A 20,685-nucleotide genomic window follows, 5' to 3' on the forward strand; every position below is an offset into this window, starting at 1 on the left:
TTCATGAAATTCCCTTTTCAGAGACAAAATCAAAGATACCACTTGTGCAACAGCTTTTGACAGATTTAATTGCCATATTCAGTATGCTTGGTGTTCATCATCAAATTGAGTATGACAACAGCCCGCAATACACTAGTGCACTCTTCCACAATACCTAACAGAACTGGAGTGCTCAATTCCTGCCCAGCGAAAACCACAATTATTAAATACAAAGCTGCTTACCAAAAATTTTGGATAGCCTTATAAATCTACTTGTTCCTTCTCAAGGCAATAGCTTGCCCTCACGAGCATCTCTCAGGTTTGAAAGACTGATCGACACAGTTTGTCCCTCATATACTCTCACCACACAAACAGTGGAGCAGACATGACGTGCCAATGGCTTACTTCTACTCCTGTGTATTCTGGTCTGCAAAGGAGCTACTTTTCAATAAACATGCCTTAGTAGGCCAGCTTCAATGATCCAAATTTTCAACATATTGCTTAAGCTCTGTTCTACTTCGGTACATTCTAATTAATACCCATGATAGGAGAGAAAATATAATTAGTTTGCAAGTTGTGAATGGGCTTCCCTTTTCATGTTCCAACAAATGTACAACTGACCCAGAAAGCAAAGTCACTGCTTCCATACCTTTTTAACTCTGGTTGCCAAGTCTTGAACAAACAGCTTCCGAAGATTATGAAGTGTCTGGAGTTCTTTTGCCTACAGAAATAAAAAAGTGACGGCATACAGATTAATCCTTGCTCAATAAAAGTTTAAGAAAGATTTTATTTTAGAAATTCAAAATCCAAGACTTGCATATTCAACTTCACTTACCACAGTCTCTTCCAGTCCTTTGAGGTCCTGCCTTGCTTGTTCTCGTCGATCCTGCATAATCCTACATTGCAATATTTCGTATTAGTCAGAATATTTACATGAATGAAGACATAGTACATGCACTAGCAATGATTCTAGAATAAATATCAAGCTTTATTCTTGGTCTAATAAGTAGAGAAGTGGTTGAGAACTTTGTGATATTAGTACATTAACATGTGTGAACTAAAATTTGTTTCAAAATAACAAATTTCAATAGTATAGCTTTTGAGTTTAGTAATTTTTCAAAATCTGTTTTTTTAAAAAAAAGTAGTGCTGTAATTCAGCTACACATTCATATGAAAATACTCATTTGGAAACACTCATATTACTTACGTCAGTTCATGTAATTTGCGGCTTTTTTCCTGATCAACAGTCTTTAGCTTTTCATGTTCTACATGTAGACGCTCCTGTTCCAACATCATTTTCTGATTTTGGCTGTTGTCAAATGGAAAAAGAAAAAGAAAATGAACAGAATGTTTTGTTTTAGCTGTAAACAATAATTTAAATCCAATCCAGAACTAATAAGCAACAAAAACACTAGCGAGGTCTGAAGATTTTATATTCTCTTCTGCACTTCAATCAGGAGAAAATTATTGATAGCCAGTCATTCCACAGAGGGGCCAGCTCAGGATAACTTCAGCTTTTATTCAAAATCTCAGCCAACATATGATGTAGTTCTGGGGGAAGTGAGGATCTGTTGCAAGAATGGATTAACTTGCTCTGCTAATGCAACAAATTTTGATATAAAAGATGCCCAAAATAGCAAAATTTATTGAATGAGACTTTTGAAATTTAATAATATGGAGTGTCAATACTTCATTCGACATTTCAAACTGTATGTGTGCATGTCTAAGAGATTACAGTTCGACTTTAAATCAATGAGCAAGTGCCAAGTGTTGCCCAGAATCAGAAAAAGATAACTACCATACAAAAAGTGTTGCTGAAAACCTACATAAAAGATTCAACTAATTGGTTTATAAGTTCAAATATTGCAGATTAAATACTAATGAAACACATACTCTTGAAGGTCAGTAATGAGTTTTTCCTGCTTTTCAATTTCATCCCTCAAACTGCTGATCTGTTTCTGATGGGCCTCCCGGTGGCTCTGCATTTGTTGTTCGACAGCTTTCTGTAGTTAGAAATGAATAGTAGAAATATTATTTATCAAGACGAGGCCTTAACATACACAGTCAAAATATTGTGATACAAGTGATAAGTGAACATACAGCCTACACAATAATCACAAAGGACCAGAGCAAAATAGTGCACAAAGAATTAATTCCTACAGTTCTAAAGCAAGGAGTTACCTTCACTTCGTTGGCAGTCTGCACTTTGTTCATGTGCTCCTTTTCCATTTCATGTACTTTTTCTGTAAATTCAAAAAGTTCATTACTTTAATCCTTTAAAATTTTATCAAATCTGAATTACAGAAACTTGATAAATTCAAAATAAACTGTTTGAACATTAATGTTTTTCATGGCTACTTTTTTTCTCAACTGTCATATTTGATGATAGATTGGATCTATAATAGAATTCAGATTTTCAATAATGTTTTTGGCCTGTTTTGCAACCAATTGCATAAATTCCTAGCCTCTATATCTCAGCAAGCTGAAACAATTTACAACCATCTTGCTGAGATTTGACTTTGGCCCCACCTCAAAGAATTTTTTGGCTCTGTGAAATCCAAACCATAATTACACCTAGCTGTGAACAATACCTTGTTACACTCTTTCCCACCTCCCTTGTTAAAATTTTACTTGGCTATGTCAGTCAGTTTACCCTCTGAAATGGAGAATTATTGCAGAGCCCAGCTGACCCCACTGCCAAAATTATCTGCCGTACTAACCCCATCTACCAATTTCCTTTTCTTTCCCTATCAAGTAATTACAAGCTTCCTCCTGCCCGTCCAATCTACCTGATTAAATACAGTGCTTAATCCAGGCACGCTGGATGCCATGAGACCAAGATCAACTAGCCAAATATTAAAAGTTCTAATTTTTTTCTTAAAAAAATGCAGAGGAGAGAAGACTTAATGTATTCAAGACGTAAGGACAATTTGAGCTGCATTTCTAACATTGGAATCAAACAGGGGCCCTGCTGTCACACCATATTGCAAGCAGTCACCCAGGTTTTACCTTAATTTAGATTATTTTAGATAGATTACTTAGTGTGGAAATAAGCCCTTCGGCCCAACAAGTCCACACTAACCCGCTGAAGCGCAACCCACCCAGACCCATTCCCCTACACTTACCCCGTCACCTAACACTATGGGGCGAGAGAGAGCGCTGATAGGCTCAACGCCTGTATGGATTCTAGTGGTCTTCTCAATCTTGGACTTTCAAGTAACTGAAGAGGATGTTCACCAACTGTGAGCAGTTCACTCCATTATGATGTGGACACCAGCAGCATGAAATTATAGTTACCCACCTCATTTTACTCCTCCCCCACCCTCACCCAAAAAAATTCTGCTTTCAAAATTTTAAGACTACAATTCTGCTGGAAATTTATACCATGATAAACAATTTCTTGGCAAAATGTAGACAACCGCACAGGTAAGTGGGGGAAATTAGGTGCTGGTAGTTAGGACCAGGGGAAGAGAAATTTTTTTTTTTAAAAATCAAGCAAACAATTTACAATAGTGCACCTGAACACTTGGCATCAGAATATTCCTACAAACTGCAAAACTATTCTACTTCTAAGATTTCTGCAAAAATGCTACACGGTGCAACAAAGCATACTCTTGCTTAGAACTAAGACTCAAACATACCTTGCGCCTGAAGCTTGACCAAGTCTTCATTCAATGAATCAACAGATTCTTCTAGATGTCTCTTTTTGTGTTCCACATTCTGTAGATATTCTGTAAGTGACTTGATCTTTGCTTCATGCTAGTATCATTGATTTAAAAGAAAAAAAAATTATAGTTTAAATAAAACGAACAAATCTCTTTTCCCTTCAGGTAACGAGAGACAATGTAATAATTTTTGTGGAGCTTTCTTTTTGGATGTTGTTATGAAATGAAACAAATGAATATTACCATTTTAACTTGTAGGCTTGTGTTTTTGCAGCCCAATGGCCCACAGTTATAACTACAACAGGCCAGAAATAAATAACTTCATATGCAGGAGAGGTAGAAAAACATACCTGAAGAGGAGGACAGTGAATGGGTAACATAGATCCAGGAAATAGAAACAGTAAAACTGCCAACTTTTCATGAAAGCTGTTTGCAATTAACAACATTTATATTCAATGGAATTACCACTGAATCACCCATTATCAACATCTGGGACTCAGCATTGGCCAGAAATTGAAATGGACCAATCATAAACAAAATACGACAAGAGTAGATCAGAGGCTAGGAATTCTGCAGTGAGCAACTGACCTCCCATCACCCCAAAGCTGGTTCACCAACTAAGTCATCGTGATGGAATACTTCCTACTTGTGCAGATGAGTACAGCTCAAACGACACAAGTAGTTCAACACCATTCAGCCCCACTTATTAGCTGTCTATACACCACCTTTAAATCCAATATACAATTACAGCAGTTTGTCCAACAACATGTAATGTCTCAACACACCAATACTTCTCAGATAGCACCTTCTAAACACATGACCCCTTTTGATTCACGAGAATGGCAATTGCACAGGAACGGACCACCTGATACTTCCACCAATAGGCTAATTTTTCTGACTTGCAGCTATATTGGTTTCTTCACTGCTACTGGGCCAACATCCTGGAATTCTCTTCCAAACAGCACTGAGGAGTGCTGCAGTAGATGAAGACAGCTCATTACCTATCCTTCATTGTCCTTGAAGATGCTGATGTGTTGATCTAGTTATGAACATATATCTAGTTACGGACATATATTCCATGACTGGATATAAAAACTAAATGGTTGTGTATTAATTAATCTGAATATAAAAAGATTTTAAAACCTGAAGCAAAATAGGATACAATTGCTGCCAATTTGTTTTATGTCCTAGGACAGCAATTGTAACCCCACCCCCTCAAAATATCACAGTTGACTACATTGAGTGTCAATATACTACAGCCTGCTGAATAGTCAAGATCACAATCTCTCCAATCATGGCAGAATTACATAGATTGAAAAAGTGACAAAATATAGCATGAGAGAACAGAGGATAGAAAAAAGATGAACAAATATTTCTAGAGGCCACTAGCTATCAGGGCCGTTCATCTACAACACACAACATCCCAAGCACCATCACCAGATTACGTCCACCATAATCTAACCCAGTAGTAACTGGAGTGGCTTCTACTACTAATAGGATGTTGCCGTCGAGCCATAAAGCCATTCTGCGTACACCACAAATGTATACTGTGGAGTAGGAATTTTAGTAATGGTGCAGTGTTATGTCAGGTATGAAGCTGTGTCCCCCAAAGATTGGAGGACTGACATCAAACAGAATTTCACTTCAGTTGTTTACAATCAGTATCTTTCCTATCTGCCCACACTTGCAAAACTCACAACACTAAATTTAGGATGTTCAGCTGAACTTGTTGTTATGATGTGCTGGCATGCACAGTAAGCTTATACATTAATGCATAGGACCCAGTTCTTTCTGGACAGAAAGCAGAAAGTACTCCACTGTGCCTGTTGTTTCAAATCAACAAAATAGATGACATGCTATTTACTAGCTCATTTGTCTGGGGAATGCCCTGACCAGAGTAAACCTGTTTGGTTTAAAATTTAACAAAACCTGGCCGTTAACTGTTAATCAGCATTGATGGGTACATTATCCATGGTAATGCCTCTGCCAGAGCTCATTTAGCACCCAAATCTGCTCATGCAATATAAATACTAGTTTTCCTCTTGAATTTGTTTTCTTACACCTTTTCCAAATTGAAAACCTTTTTTCAGCTCAAAATCTGCACTATTATTAATAATAATTTAGATTCCAAGCTTTTGATCTCTCAATGGCACACGTTTATGCACAATGCTGTATTATGATTGATTTCAACTAGTTGAATGAGCCAAAATTCCCAGCCTTGCTTTTTAAAAGAAAAAAAAGAGAGAAATGTAGCATGGTAGAGACAAAATAGACAAATTGCAGTCCATTTATTCATGAACTTGGCTCTTCGCATGCTCCGCGAAGCCTAAAAATGTGTGTTTGCAGAATAGTTGCTACACAGGGTTTGCAACAGGTGGTGGGGGAAACCAATTAAAAAAAACTTGGCCTCAATCTGTCAGCTACAGATTCTTCTATCCATTAAAATATCAGTTAGTGACCACTACACAATTCTTGTGTAGCCAAAGCCCTGCCATCACATCGGGAATGTCCTCCACTGTGTTGTGTGGTCCTATCACTGTGTTAAGTCAGACAGATTACAAATAGATCTAGCAACTCAAGACCAGATAAGCATGAAGTTCTGTGGGCCACATCAGCAGAAGAATTGCACTACAACCTCATAGCCCAGCATATCCCCTACTCAAATCATTACTGTCAAGCTAGGAGGTCAATCAGTATTGAGTATTAAATTCAATGGAGTGCTGATGTGCATGCCAGGAACAGCACCAGGCATAACTAAAGAATAAAAAATGAGTTAGGAGTCACCTTACCAAAATGAACTATTTGAATGTTGCTTTTGTTTGGCAAGTGATAGACAGTCTAGATTAGAGTGGCATTGGAAAAGCACAGCCAGTCAGGCAGCATCCGAGAAGCAGGAAAATTGACATTTCAGGTAAAAGCCCTTCATCCAGCACCACTCTAATCTAGACTCTGATTTCCAGCACCTGCAGTCCTCACTTTTGCCTAAGTAATAGACAAGAGCTAAGCAATACCACAAATCGGTAGATCATATTTAAACTGCAAAGTCCATTTTAAAATGGTGATGGCCAATTTAACAACCTACTGGAAGACACCAAAGCAGCTCCACAAATATCCCCATGATGGAATAGCCCAACACAAAAGCAAAAGATATGGCTGAAGTATGAAAAGTAGTCTTCAGGTGCCAGTCTTCAGCCAATTCACTTCACATCACTGATATCCAGAAAGGGTTAGAGGCACTGGATACTGCAAAGGCTAGGGCCCTGACAACATTATGGCTCTACTTGTCACTCTCCAAACCAAGCAGTTCAACACTGGCATCTAGCCAACAAAGTGGAAACTTGTCCAAGCAGGACAAATCCAATTTAGCCAATTACTGCCTAATAAGTCTACCCTCAAACATTAGTAAAGTGATGGAAGGTGTCATCATCAGGGCTATCATGCAACACTTGCTAAGCAACAGTCGACTTATTGACGCCCAATTTGGGCTTTGCGAGGGCCACTCAGCTCCTTACCTCATTACAACATTGGTTCAAACATAAACAAAAGACCTGAATTCTATAGTTGAAGTGAGTTTGTCAGCCGTTGACATGAAGGCCATTTTGACTGAATGCGGCATTAGAAGAACCCTGGCAAAACCAGAATGAATGGGTATCAGAAGGAAACCTCCCTGCTGATAGGAGTCACAACTGGTATACAGAATAATCTTTGTGGTTGTTGAAGGTCAGCCATCTCAGCTTGAGTGAATATCTGCAGAGAGTTCCTCAGGGTCATGTCCTGGACCCATTCAGCTGCTTCAACGATCCTTCCTTCATCACAAGATCAGAAGTGGGAACCCTTGCTAACGTTTGTACAACATTCAGCACCATTCACGGCCTCTCAGATACGAAACAATCAGTGCTCACATTCAACAAAATCTAGACAATATCCAAGCTCGAGCCTACAAGTGGCAAGGAATATCACCACCACACAAATGCCAGGCAATAACCATCTCCAATAAGACACAATCCAACCACTGATCTTTAACTCTCAATGGTGTCACCATAATTGAATTCCCCACCATCATTTTTGGAGGTTACTATTGACCAGAAACTCAACTAGATTCACCACATAAGTGTAGTGGTATCATGAATAGCTCAGAGGCTAGAAATACTGTGGCAAGTAACACCTCCTGACACTGCAAACCCTGTCCATCACCCATAAGGCACAAGACAGGAGTGTGATAGATTTCCCCCAATTACTTGAGTGCAGCACCAATACTCAAGAAGCTTGACACCACCCAAAACAAAGTAGCCCAATTGATTGGCTCCACATCCACAAGCATCCACTCCCTCTACCATCAATGCTCAAAAAGTATCTACTAGATGTAGTGCTGAAATTCAAAGATCCTTAAACAGCATCTTCCAAACCCATGACCACATCCATCCAGAAAGGCAAGGGCAGCAGACACACAGAACACCACCATCTTAGAGTTCCCCAACAAGCTACTCCCCATCCTTGACTTGGAAAATATCACCGTTCCTTCACTGTTACTGGCCAAAATCCTTGAATTCCCTCTCGCTCTAAGGGGACTACCTACAGCTGTTCAAATTCATCTTCTCAAGCAACATCAACATTCCATAAGTGCATAAAATAAACAGTCTTTACCACAAATTTTAAACTGCAGACATTCAGCAGTCATTCAGGGGGAGGGGGAGAGAGGGGGAGGGAGAACCTGCACAGTTACAGCCTTTGCTGTTTTGAATTCATGTATCACTGGACATTGGAGTGCGTCTGGGAAAATAAACAGTGAAATTCACAACTAATCTTAGAGGAACCTGTTTGGGCGAGGTTCACAGCACAGAATCAGATAAGTTAATCGTTGTTTTAAGTGTGTCCAATAGAAAGGCTGCAGTAGTGAGTAGAGTGGGTTCTTTCTTGATTATGTGTTTTTGGAGATATATCTCATAATTAAACTTAAAATATAAGCCATAACTATTAATTTAACCTGGGACAGTGTTTTGTCAGGGAATAAGACTGTTATTTTCTGGGTCTATAGATTGTGAAGGAGCAAAAATGGCCTTTAGTACAGTGATATGTACTTCTCGTCAGATGTGGGAGATTAAAGAGTTTAAAGGGTTACTGCGGATTAGATCTGCCATAAATACTGTTGGTTGCAAATCATATCAGATCAAATGGACCAGTTGGAGAGACAGATAGAAGCAATGAGGAATTTACAACAGCAACAGTATGTGATGGATGGCAGTTATAGGAAGAGGGGGGAAAAGTCTCAGATACAGTCACATATCTCCTGGGTTAACTCCAGGAAAGGTAAGAGAGGTAGGCACCTAGGGCAGGAGTCTTTTGTGAATATACCCATTTCAAACAGATATGCTGATTTGGAAAATGTAGGGGGTGATGGATTCTCAGGGGAACGTAGTACAAACAGCCAAGCTTCTAGTATTGAGACTGGCTCTAATGCAACAAGGGGTACATTGGCTTCCAAGAGGTCAATTGTGTTAGGGGATTCTGCAGTCCGAGGTACAGACAGATGTTGCTGCGGCCAGCAATGAAAAAGCAGAAGTGTGTTGCTTCCCTGATACCAAAATCAAGGATGCCTCAGACATTGCAGAATGCTCTCACGGGGGAAGAGGGGCCAGAAAGAGGTCATTGTCCACATTGGAACCAACGACATAGGAAGGGAAAAGGTTGAGATTCTGAAGGAAGATTACAGAGAGTTAGGCAGAAATTTAAAAAGGAGGTCCTCAAGGGTAATAATATCTGAATTACTCCCAGTGCTACGAGCTAATGAGGGCAGCAATAGGAGGATAGAGCAGGCAAATGCATGGCTGAGGAGCTGGTGTATGGGAGAAGGATTCGCATTTTTGGATCATTGGAATATCTTTCGGGATAGAAGTGAGCTGTACAAGAAGGACAGATTGCACCTAGATTGGAAGGAGACTAATATACTGGCAGGGAAATTTGCTCGAGCTGCTTGGGAGGATTTAAACGAGAAACGTAAGGTGGGGACCCAGGGAGATAGCAATGAAAGAGATCAATCTGAGACTGGTACAGCTGAGAACAGAAGCAAGTCAAACAAACAGTCAGGGCAGGCAGGGACAGGGTAGGACTAAAATTAAACTGCATTTATTTCAATGCATGGGGCCGAACAGGGAAGCCAGATGAACTCAGGGCATGGTTAGGAACATGGGACTGGAATATCATAGCAATTACAGAAACATGGCTCAGGGATGGGCAGGACTGGCAGCTTAATGTTCCAGGATACAAACGTTACAGGAAGGGTAGATAGACAGGAAGACAAGAGGGGAGGGGGGAGTGGCATTTCTGATAGGGGATAGCATTACAGCTGTCCTAGGGAAGGATATTCATGGAAATCCACCCAAATAACATCCCTGGATGTAACTAAGAAATAAGAAAGGGAAGATCACCTTATTGGGATTGTATTTTATATCCCCTAAAAGTTAGAGTGAAATTGTAAGGAGATCTCCGCTATCTATAAGAATAATAGAGTGGTTATGGTAGGGGATTTTAACTTTCCAAACATCGACTGGGACTGCCATAGTGTTAAGGTTTAGATGGAGAGGAATTAAGTGTGTACAAGACAATTTTCTGATTCAGTATGTGAATGTACCTACTAGAGAAGGTACAAAACCTGACTTACGCTTGGGAAATAAGGCAGGGCAAGGTGACTGAGGTGTCAGTGGGGGGGCACTTTGGGGACAATCATAATTCTATTAGATTTAAAATAATGATGGAAAAGGATAGACTAGAACTAAAAGTTGAAGTTCTAAATTGGAGAAAGGCCAATTTTGACGGTATTAGGCAAGAACTTTCGAAAGCTGACTGGAGGCAGATGTTCACAGGTAAAGGGACGGCTGGAGATAAGCCTTCAGAAATAAGATAACGAGAATCCAGAAAAGTATAGTCCTGTCAGGGTGAAATGAAAGGCTGGTAGGTTTAGGGAATGCTGGATGACTAAAGAAATTGAGGGTTTGGTTAAGAAAAAGAAGGAAGCATATGTAAGGTATAGACAGGATAGATCGAGTGAATCCAGTATAAAGGAAGTAGGAGTATACTTAAGAGGGAAATCAGAAGGGCAAAAAGGAGACATGAGATAGCTTTGGCAAAGAGAGTTATAGATAGAATGAGATGTACAGCATGGAAATGGACCTTTTGGTCTGGCCTGTCCATGCCGACCAGATATCCCAACTCAATCTAGTCCCACCTGCCAGCACCCGGCCCCTATCCCTCCAAACCCTTCCTATTCATATACCCCACCCTCAACCTCTGACGCTGCAAGGAAAACCGCCCCAGCCTGTTCAGCCTCTCCCTATTGCTCAAATCCTTCAACCCTGGCAGCATCCTTCTAAATCGTTTCTGAACCCTTTCATGTTTCACAACATCTTTCCGATAGGAAGGAGAGAATTGCACACAATATTCCAACAGTGGCCTGACCAATGTCCAGTACAGCCACAACATGACCTTCCAACTCAGTACTCTGACCAATAAAGGAAAGCATACCAAATGCCTTCTTCACAATCCTATCTACTTGCGATTCCACTTTTAAGGAGCTATGAACCTGCAATCCAAGGTCACTTTGTTGAGCAACGCTCCCTTAGATCTTACCATTAAGTGTACAAGTCATGCTAAGATTTCCTTTCCCAAAATGCAGCACCACGCATTTATCGGAATTAAACTCCATCTGCAATCCCTTCTCTAGTTTCCCACAGAGTTTTCAGGTACACCTGATCAGGTCCTGGGGATTTATCCACTTTTAACCGTTTCAAGACATCCAGCACTTCCTCCTCTATAATGTGGGCATTTTGCATGATGTCACCATCTATTTCCCTACAGTCTATATCTGCCATATCCTTTTCCACAGTAAATACTGATGCAAAATATTCATTTAGTATCTCAGCCATTTTCTGTGGCTCCACACAGAGGCCACCTTGCTGATCTTCGACGGCTCCTATTCTCTCCCTAGTTACCCTTTTGTCCTTAAATATATTTGTAAAAATCCTTCGGATTCTTAGTTCGATTTGCCAAAGCTATCTAATGTCCCCTTTTTGCCCTGATTTCCCTCTTAATTATATTCCTATTGCTCAAAGTTTGGGAGAAGATTTGTAGCTCGGGTGCTCGTTGTTGTGGTTCTGTTCGCCAAGCTGGGAGTTTTTGTTGCAAACGTTTCGTCGATAGAGGTGAACAGTGCCGTTACATCATCAGAAATATACACATAGACAAGGAAGAAACTATGGTCTCATTCGTTGTAACAGCACTGTTCACCTCTATCGACTAAACCCTAGCCAGAGAAACAATATCCAACCTGCTGGACATACAGAACAAACAACAGGACGTTGAACCTATTAACAAAGACGGCATACTTAAACTACTGGACCTGTGCCTCACAACACACTTCACATTCAACAACCAGATATACGAACAAATCAACGGAACACCCATGGGCTCACCGATCTCTGGACTCATAGCAGAAGCAGTAATGCAAAGGTTAGAACAAACAGTCTCACCGCAAATACAACCCAAACTCTGGGTCAGATATGTGGACGACGTCTTTGTAATCATTAAAAACACAAATAGAGAACACACACCGGATCATCAACGTTACACTCACAGGAATCCGATTCACGAGAGGGGAAGAAAAGGACAACCAGCTCCCATTCCTAGACGTGATGGTACAGAGAACACCGAACGGAGAATTCACCACGAAGGTATGCAGAAAAGCCACACATACAGACCAAGTCCTGAACTATGAAAGCAACCACCCCAGCACACACAAACGAAGTTGCATCAGGATACTATTCAAAAGGGCCACAACACACTGCAGAACACCAGAACAGCAAAAAGAGGAAGAAGAACACCTTTTAAGATTACTTACAGTGTGGAAACAGGCCCTTCGGCCCAACAAGTCCACACCGACCCGCCGAAGCGCAACCCACCCATACCCCTACATATACCCCTAACCTAACACTACGGGCAATTTAGCATGGCCAATTCACCTGACCCGCACATCTTTGGACTGTGGGAGGAAACCGGAGCACCCGGAGGAAACCCACGCAGACACGGGGAGAACATGCAAACTCCACACAGTCAGTCGCCTGAGGTGGGAATTGAACCCAGGTCCCTGGCACTGTGAGGCAGCAGTGCTAACCACTGTGCCACCGTGCCGCCCTTACAAGGTATTCACCAAAAACAGATACCCATGCAATTTCATCAACAGATGCCTAAGGGAAAGACAACGGAACGAGGACATGCCGCAACCCAAAGGACTAGCCACACTACCATACATCAGGAGCATTTCCGAACCGACAGCCAGACTGCTGCGACCACTAGGACTCATAACAGCACACAAACCAACAGCCACTCTCAGACAACAACTCGCCAGGACAAAGGACCCGACACCTAGCATGAGCAAAACCAACATAGTGTACAAAATCCCATGCAAGGACTGCGCAAAACACTACATAGGACAAACAGGAAGACAGCTAACAACCTGCATCCACGAACACCAACTAGCCACGAAACGACACGACCAGCTATCCTTAGTAGCCACACACAGATGGCAAACAACATGAATTTGACTGGGACAACACTACTATTATAGCAAAGCCAAACAGAGAACAGCCAGGGAATTCCTAGAGGCATGGCACTCATCCACTGACTCTATCAACAAACACATCGACCTGGACTCAATATATCGGCCACTGCAGCGGACAGCAACTGACAACCGGAAGCGACAGAGACAAGCCACTATAAATGCCGAAGGAAACATGACAGAAGCGCTTCACAGGAGGCTCCCAAGCACTGAGGATGTCACCTAGAAAGGGGACGAAATGTTTGCAACAAAAACTCCCAGCTCGGCGAACAGAACCATATTCGTACTGCTTTTTTACTCTAATGATTCACTCAATCTATCCTGTCTACACTGGACATATGCTTCCTTCTTTTCCTTAGCCACACCCACAATTTCTTTAGTCATCCAGCATTCCCTATACCTACCAGCCTTCCCTTTCACCCAGACAGGAATATACTTTCTCTGGATTCTTGCTATCTCATTTCTGAAGGCTTCCCATTTTCTTGCCGTCCCTTTACCTGTTAGCATCTGCCTCCAATCAGCTTTCGAAAGTTTTGCCTAATACCATCAAAATTGGCCTTTCTCCAAGTTAGAACTTCAACTTTTAGATCTGGTCTATCCTTTTCCATCTTTATTTTAAAACAAATAGAATTATGGTCGCTGGCCCCAAAGTGGTCCCCACTGACACCTCAGTCACCTGCCCTGCCTTATTTCCCAAGAGTAGGTCAAGTTTTGCAACTTCTTTAGTAGATACATCCACATACTGAATCAGAAAATTGTTTTGTACGCACTTAAATTCCTCTCCATCTAAACCTTTAACACTATGGCTGTCCAGTCGATTTTGGAAAGTTAAAATCCCCTACCATAACTACCCTATTATTCTTACAGATAGCAGAGATCTCCTTGCAAGTTTGTTTCTCAATTTCCCTCTGACTATTGGGGGGGGGGGGGGTCTACAATACAATCCCAATAAGGAGATCATCCCTTTCATATTTCTCAGTTCCACCCAAATAACTTCCCTGGATGTAGTTCCCGGAATATCCTCCCTCAGCACAGCTCTAATGCTATCCCTAAGCAAAAATGCCACTCCCCCCTCCTCTCTCATCTCCCTTTCTATTCTTCCAGTTGCATTTGTACCCTGGAACATTAAGCTGCCAGCCCTGCCCATCCCTGAGCCATGTTTCTGTAATTGCTATGATTATCCCAGTCCCATGTTCCTAACTATGCCCTAAATTCATCTGCCTTCCCTATTCGGCCTCTTGCATTGAAATAAATGCAGTTTAATTTATTAGTCCTACTTTGTCCCTGCCTGTTTGATTCACTTCTGTTCTCAATTGTACCAACCCCACCATCTTACTTGTTTAAATGCTCCCAAGCAGTTCTAGCAAATTTCCCCGCCAGTATATTAGTCTCCTCCAATTTAGGTGCAATCCGTCCTTCTTGTACAGGTCACTTCTACCCTGAAAGAGATTCCAATGATCCAAAAAATGAATCCTTCTCCCATACAACAGCTCCTCAGCCATGCATTCACCTGCTCTATCCTCCTATTGCTGCCCTCATTAGCTCGTATCACTGGAGTAATCCAGATATTACTACCCTTGAGGACCTCCTTTTTAAATTTCTGCCTAACTCTGTAATCTTCCTTCAGTATTTCAACTTTTTCCCTTCCTATGTCGTTGGTTCCAATGTGGACAATGACCTCTTACTGGCCTCTCTTCCTTCGTGAGAACGTTCTGCACTGTCTGAAGCATCCTTGATCTTGGCACCAGGGAAGCAACACACTATTCTGCTTTCTCGCTGCTGGCCGCAGCAACATCTGTCTGTACCTCGGACTACAGAATCCTCTAACACAATTGACCTCTTGGAAGCCAATGTACCCCTCGTTGCATTAGAGCCAGTCTCCATACTAGAAGCTTGGCTGTTTATGCTACGTTCCCCCGAGAATCCATTACCTCCTACATTTTCTAAAACAGCATACCTGTTTGAAATGGGTATATCCACAAAAGACTCCTGTCCTAGGTGCCTACCTCTCTTACCCTTCCTGGAGTTAACCCATCTGTGACTGTATCTGAGACTTCCCCCGCCCTCCCCACTTCCTATAACTGCCATCCAACATGCTGCTGTTGTAAATTCCTCATCGCTTCTATCTGTCTCTCCAACTGATCCACTCGATCTGATACGATTCGCATCCAACAGTATTTATGGCAGATCTAATCTGCAGTAGCCCTTAAACTCTCTTTAAACTCCCACATCTGATAAGAAGTGCATATCACTGCAAAGGCCATTTTTGCTCCTTCACAATCTACAGACCCAGAAAACAACACCATCTTATTCCTCTACAAAACACTGCACCAGGTTAAATTAAGAACTATGGCTTATATTTTAAGTTTAATCAAGAGAATTATCTCCAAAAACATAATCAAGAACAAACCCACTGTACTCACTAATACAGCCTCTCTTGAACAGACTTAAAACAATCAACTTTGCTGATTCTGTGTTGTGAACTTTGCCCAAACCGGTTCCAAGATCAGTTGTGAAATTCACTGTTAATTTTCCCAGATGCACTCCAATGACCAGCAACACACGAACTCAAAAACAGCAAAGGCAGGTTTTCTCTCTCTCTCCTGCACTGTCCTCACAGTGTGCTTCCTTTGTCTGCTCTTCTCCCTTTTAAAATTGCTGTTTTGACTTTTTTTCCCAAAATTCCAAAACAATGCAACAGCATATAAAACACTAAGTGCTGCTCCTGGGAATTCGAGGAAATCACCTCCAGCACCTAAAATAAGTCAAAAAAAAAGGCGCAGCTCTTACAGCCATAATTTTTTCCCGTCCTCCATCTTGGAATTAATCCATAGAATTAAGGAGAATTCAAAGGGTTTTTACAAATATATTAAGGACAAAAGGGTTACTAGGGAGAGAATAGGGGCCCTAGAGGGAATAAGATCCATAAGGCAGCCTTTGTGTGGAGCTGCAAAAAACGGGGGAGATACTAAATGAGTATTTTGCATCAGTATTTACTGTGGAAAAGGACAAGGAAGATATAGAATGTAGGGAAATAGATGGTAACCTCCGATTACATAGATTCTTGACCAGATAGGCCAATGGGCGGAGAAGTGGTGGGTGGAGTTTAATTCAGATAAATGTGAGGTGCTGCATTTTGGGAAAGCGAATCTTAGCAGGACTTATACGCTTAATGGTAAGGTCCTAGGGAATGTTGCTGAACAAGGAGACCTTGGAGTGCAGGTTCATAGCTCCTTGAAAGTGGAGTCGCTGGTAGATAGGATAGTGAAGGGGGGCGTTTGGTATACTTTCCTTTATTGGTCAGAGTATTGAGTACAGGAGTTGGAAGGTCATGTTGCGGCTGTACAGGACATTGGTTAGGCCACTGTTGGAATATTGCATGCAATTCTGGTCTCCTTCCTATCGGCAAGATGTTGTGAAACTTGAAAGGGTTCAGAAAAGATTTACAAGGATGTTGCCAGGGTTGGAGGATGAGCTACAGGGAGAGGCTGAACAGGCTGGGGCTGTTTTCCCTGGAGCAGAGGCTGAGGGGTGACCTTAGAGGTTTACAAATTTATGAGGGGCATGGATAGGGTAAATAGGCAAAGTATTTACCCTGGAGTCAGGGAGTCCAGAAACCTATGTCCAGGGAGGGCATAGGTTTAGGGTGAGAGGGGTAAGAGAGACCTAAGGGGCAACTTTTTCACAGAGGGTTATACAGGTATGAAATGAGCTGCCAGAGGAAGTGGAGGAGGTTGGTACAATTGCAACATTTAAGAGGCATTTGGATGGGTATATGAATAAGGAAGGTTTGGAGGGATATGAGCCAGTTGCTGGCAGGTGGGACTAGATTGGGTTGGGATATCTGGTCGGCGTGGAAGGATTGGACCGACGGGTCTGTTTCCATGCTGTACATCTCTATGACTCTAAAACCTTTTTTTTAAAAAAATGATTTGTTGAAGCTCTGTAAGAAACAAAAAAAGTGTTCTTCTTTAACATCCCTTTGGACTGAAGCTATAGGTAGGACAGCACAAAGAATTAGCAATTCTGAGACTACATCAATTACCTGGGAAATGCGAAGTTGACAAGCTGCCAGTTCCTTTTCATTCTCTTCCAACTTCTGGTTATTCTCGACCTGTGTACTTTCCAACTGCTTGCAGCGTTTTACCATGGTTTTCACTTCAGATTTCATTTTGCTAATGTACAGCCGTGCCACAGTAAATTCCTCATCTAGGAGGCCACTTCCCTCAGGCTGCAGAGAAATAAATTATAGTTATAAAGTTTGTCACAATATCAGCACAACTTTCAGACAAAGATCAGCAAATTTATTAAAGAAAATATATCTGGAGAATAATTAATCCAAATTATTGGGACAAACAGAAATGAACAGGAACTAAAATAGTTTTACTGTTCTCAAAAGTGAAATCATCCTGAAATAACAGGTTATACTTCTACAGCACATTTAACATAGTAAAGCACCCCAAGGCACTTCACAGAAACAGCAGGTAATAAAACAGCAGACATCATTAAGAAACATCATTAAAATTTGGTCAAAAAAGATAGCTGCAACATACTGTGGCTAAACCTGAACATTTTCCTAATACCTCCAAGACTACAAGACATAGGATAAGAAATTAGGTCATTCAGCCCATCGATTCTTCTCTGCCATTCAATCATGGCTGATTGGTGCTGCAACACTATCCTCCCCATAACCCTTGATACTCAGGAACCCCTCTCAGTCTTAAATATACTCAATGACTTGGCCTCCACAGTCTTCTGTGGGAATGAATTCCATTGATTCATCACTCTGGCTGAAAAGGTTTCTCCTGATCTGTTCTAAAACGCCTTCCCTTTACTCTAAGGCTGTGTCCTTGGATCCTAGTCTCTTCTGCCAACGGAAGCATCTTCCCAGCATCTACTCTGACCAGGCCATTCGGTATTCTGTGTGTTTCAATTAGATCCTCCCTCATCCTTCTAAACTCCATAGGGTAGAGAGTCCTTAAACATTCCTCAAAATGCTAAGCTGTTCATTCCTGGGACCATTCTCGTGAACCTCCTCTGAACACACTCCAGTGCCAGTACATCCTTCCTGAGAGATGGGCCTAAATCTGGACACAATACTCCAAATGTGGTCTGACCAGAGCTTTACTGAACCAAGAAATACATCCCTGGTTTTACATTCAACTCCGCTCAACAAAATTGCCATCATTACATTAGCCTTCCTAACTACTGACTCAACCTGCAAGTTTACCTTTGCAGAATCACGGACTAGAACTCCCAAAGTCTCTGTGCACTTCAGATTTCTGAATTTTCTCACCATTTAGAAAAGAGTCCATGCCTCTATTCTTCCTACCGAAGTCCATGATCTCACACTTGCCCACAATGTACTCCATCTGCCACTTCTTTTGCCCACTCTAACCTGTCCAAATCCTTTTGCAGCCTCCTGACTCCTCAATGCTGTCCCCTCTACATTTGTATAATTTGCAAACATAGCCAGAATGCTCAGTTCCTTCAACTAGATTATTAATGTATAAAGTGAAAAGTAGTAGTCCCAACAGACAGCCTTGCAGAACACCACTTGTCACTAACTGCCATCCTGAGAAGGACCTTTTTATCCCCACGCTCTGCTTTCTGCTGGACAGCCAAGTTTCTATCCATGCTAGTACCTTGCCTCTTAACATCATGGGCCCTTACCTTACTCAGTCACTTCCTGTGTGGCACCTTGTCAAAAGCCTTCTTGAAGTCTAGGTAGATAAACCAAAAGGGTCTCCTTGGTCTAACCTGCTTGTTACTTCCTCAAAGCATTCTGGCAGATTTGTCATGCATGACCTCCTCCTGATGAAACCATGCTGACTTTACCCTATTTTACCATACACTTCCAAGTATTCAGAAATCTCATTCACAATGGATCACAACTGGGGTTAGGCTAATCTGTCTGTAATTTTCTGTCTTTTGTTTAAAAAGGGTGTAAGGCAAGAGTGTCACGTTAGCGATTTTCCAGTTATCTGGGATCCTCCCTGAATCTAGCAATTCCTCAAAAGATCACCACTAATGCCTCCACTACCACTCCTTTAGAATTCTAGGAGTGTCCCCATTGGGTCCAGCCGATTTATCCACCTTCAAGCCAGTTTTCTAGCACCTTCTCCTTGGCGATGGCCACTATACTCAGCTCTGCCCCCTCACTCGAATTTTTGGGATATTACTCATGTCTGGCACAGTCAAGACTGACACATAGTAAACAATTCAGCCATTTTCTTGTTCCCCACTACCATCTCCAGAATCATTCTCCAACAGCCCAGTGTCCACTTCAGTCCTTTACAAATCTAAAGAAATTCTTAAGTCTTCCTTTATATTACTGGCTCGCTTACCCTCATATTTAATCTTTTCCCTCACTTTTTTCATTGCCCTTAGTCTTTGTACATTTCCCAATCCTCTGGTTTCTCACTACCCTTTCCCACATGACATGCTTTCTCTTTTGCTTTTATGCTATCCCTGATTTCCCTAGTCAGCCATGGTTGCCTTATTCTCCCTGTGTCATGTTTCTTTTTCATGGGGATGAATCTCTGCTGCGTCGCCTGAATTCTCCCAGAAACTCCTGCCATTGCTGTTCTATCTTTCCTGCTAAGTTCCTCCCCCAGCCAATTCTACCCAGCTCCTCCCTCATGCCTCTGTAGTTGCCTTTATTCAGTTGTAATACTGTAAACCTCTGATTCCACCTTTTCCCTCAAATTGCAGGATAAAGTCAATCATATAAATGATCACTATCTCCTAAGGGTTCCTTCACCTTAAGCTCCCTTATCAAGTCTGCCTCATTGCGCAACACTAAATCCTGTTCCTAGAGGACTCCACTACAAGCTGTTCTAAAAAGTCACCTTTGTGGAATGTCCACAAATTCCTTTTCTTGCAATCCACTACCAACCCAATTTTCCCAGTCTACCTGCATATTGAAATCCCCCAAGATCACTAACTTTGCCTTTCCTACACATCTTTTCTATATCCTGGTGTACCTTGCACCCTAGCTCCTCCTATTTGGAGGCCGGTGCATAATTCCAACTATGATTTTCTTTTTAAAACCTTTATGGTTCCTCAATTCTACCCACACAGATTCTACACCATCCGACCCACTTAGTTTCTTACTATTTCATTTCTTAGTCATAAGGCAACCTTCCTTTGTCCACTTGAGCAAAAATATGCCATTTAGCCAGTGCTATTTGCTCTGCCATTTAATGAGATCTGGCAACAATCAACTCTACTTCTTTTGCTTTTCCCTCCACAGCCACTGATTCCCTTACTAAGTAAGCATCTGTCCATCTCAGCCTTGAATATCCTAACGACCCACCCTTGTTATAAACAATTCCATAGATACACAACCCTCGAGAAATTTTTGTTTTAAATGCTTGACCTTATATCCCCTGATGCCAGGTTCTCCACAAGGAAAAACATCTCCAAATCTAT

General features: G+C 41.6%; 1 protein-coding gene across 1 annotated transcript in view; it reads right to left on the reverse strand.

The window, feature by feature from the left end:
* LOC132815810 (kinesin-1 heavy chain) overlaps positions 1-20,685 on the reverse strand; it is a 109,676-nt gene that overhangs the window by 30,386 nt on the left and 58,605 nt on the right. The window contains exons 16-22 of the mRNA XM_060825070.1: positions 17,297-17,482; positions 3,621-3,738; positions 2,161-2,222; positions 1,873-1,982; positions 1,187-1,288; positions 815-875; positions 629-700 (exon numbers count right to left, since the gene is read on the reverse strand). Of these exons, the coding sequence (XP_060681053.1) occupies positions 629-700; positions 815-875; positions 1,187-1,288; positions 1,873-1,982; positions 2,161-2,222; positions 3,621-3,738; positions 17,297-17,482 (711 nt within the window). The remainder of the gene's footprint in view (positions 1-628; positions 701-814; positions 876-1,186; positions 1,289-1,872; positions 1,983-2,160; positions 2,223-3,620; positions 3,739-17,296; positions 17,483-20,685) is intronic.

The sequence above is a fragment of the Hemiscyllium ocellatum genome, chromosome 5 (genome assembly GCF_020745735.1).
Source record: "Hemiscyllium ocellatum isolate sHemOce1 chromosome 5, sHemOce1.pat.X.cur, whole genome shotgun sequence".
NCBI classification, from domain to species: domain Eukaryota; kingdom Metazoa; phylum Chordata; class Chondrichthyes; order Orectolobiformes; family Hemiscylliidae; genus Hemiscyllium; species Hemiscyllium ocellatum.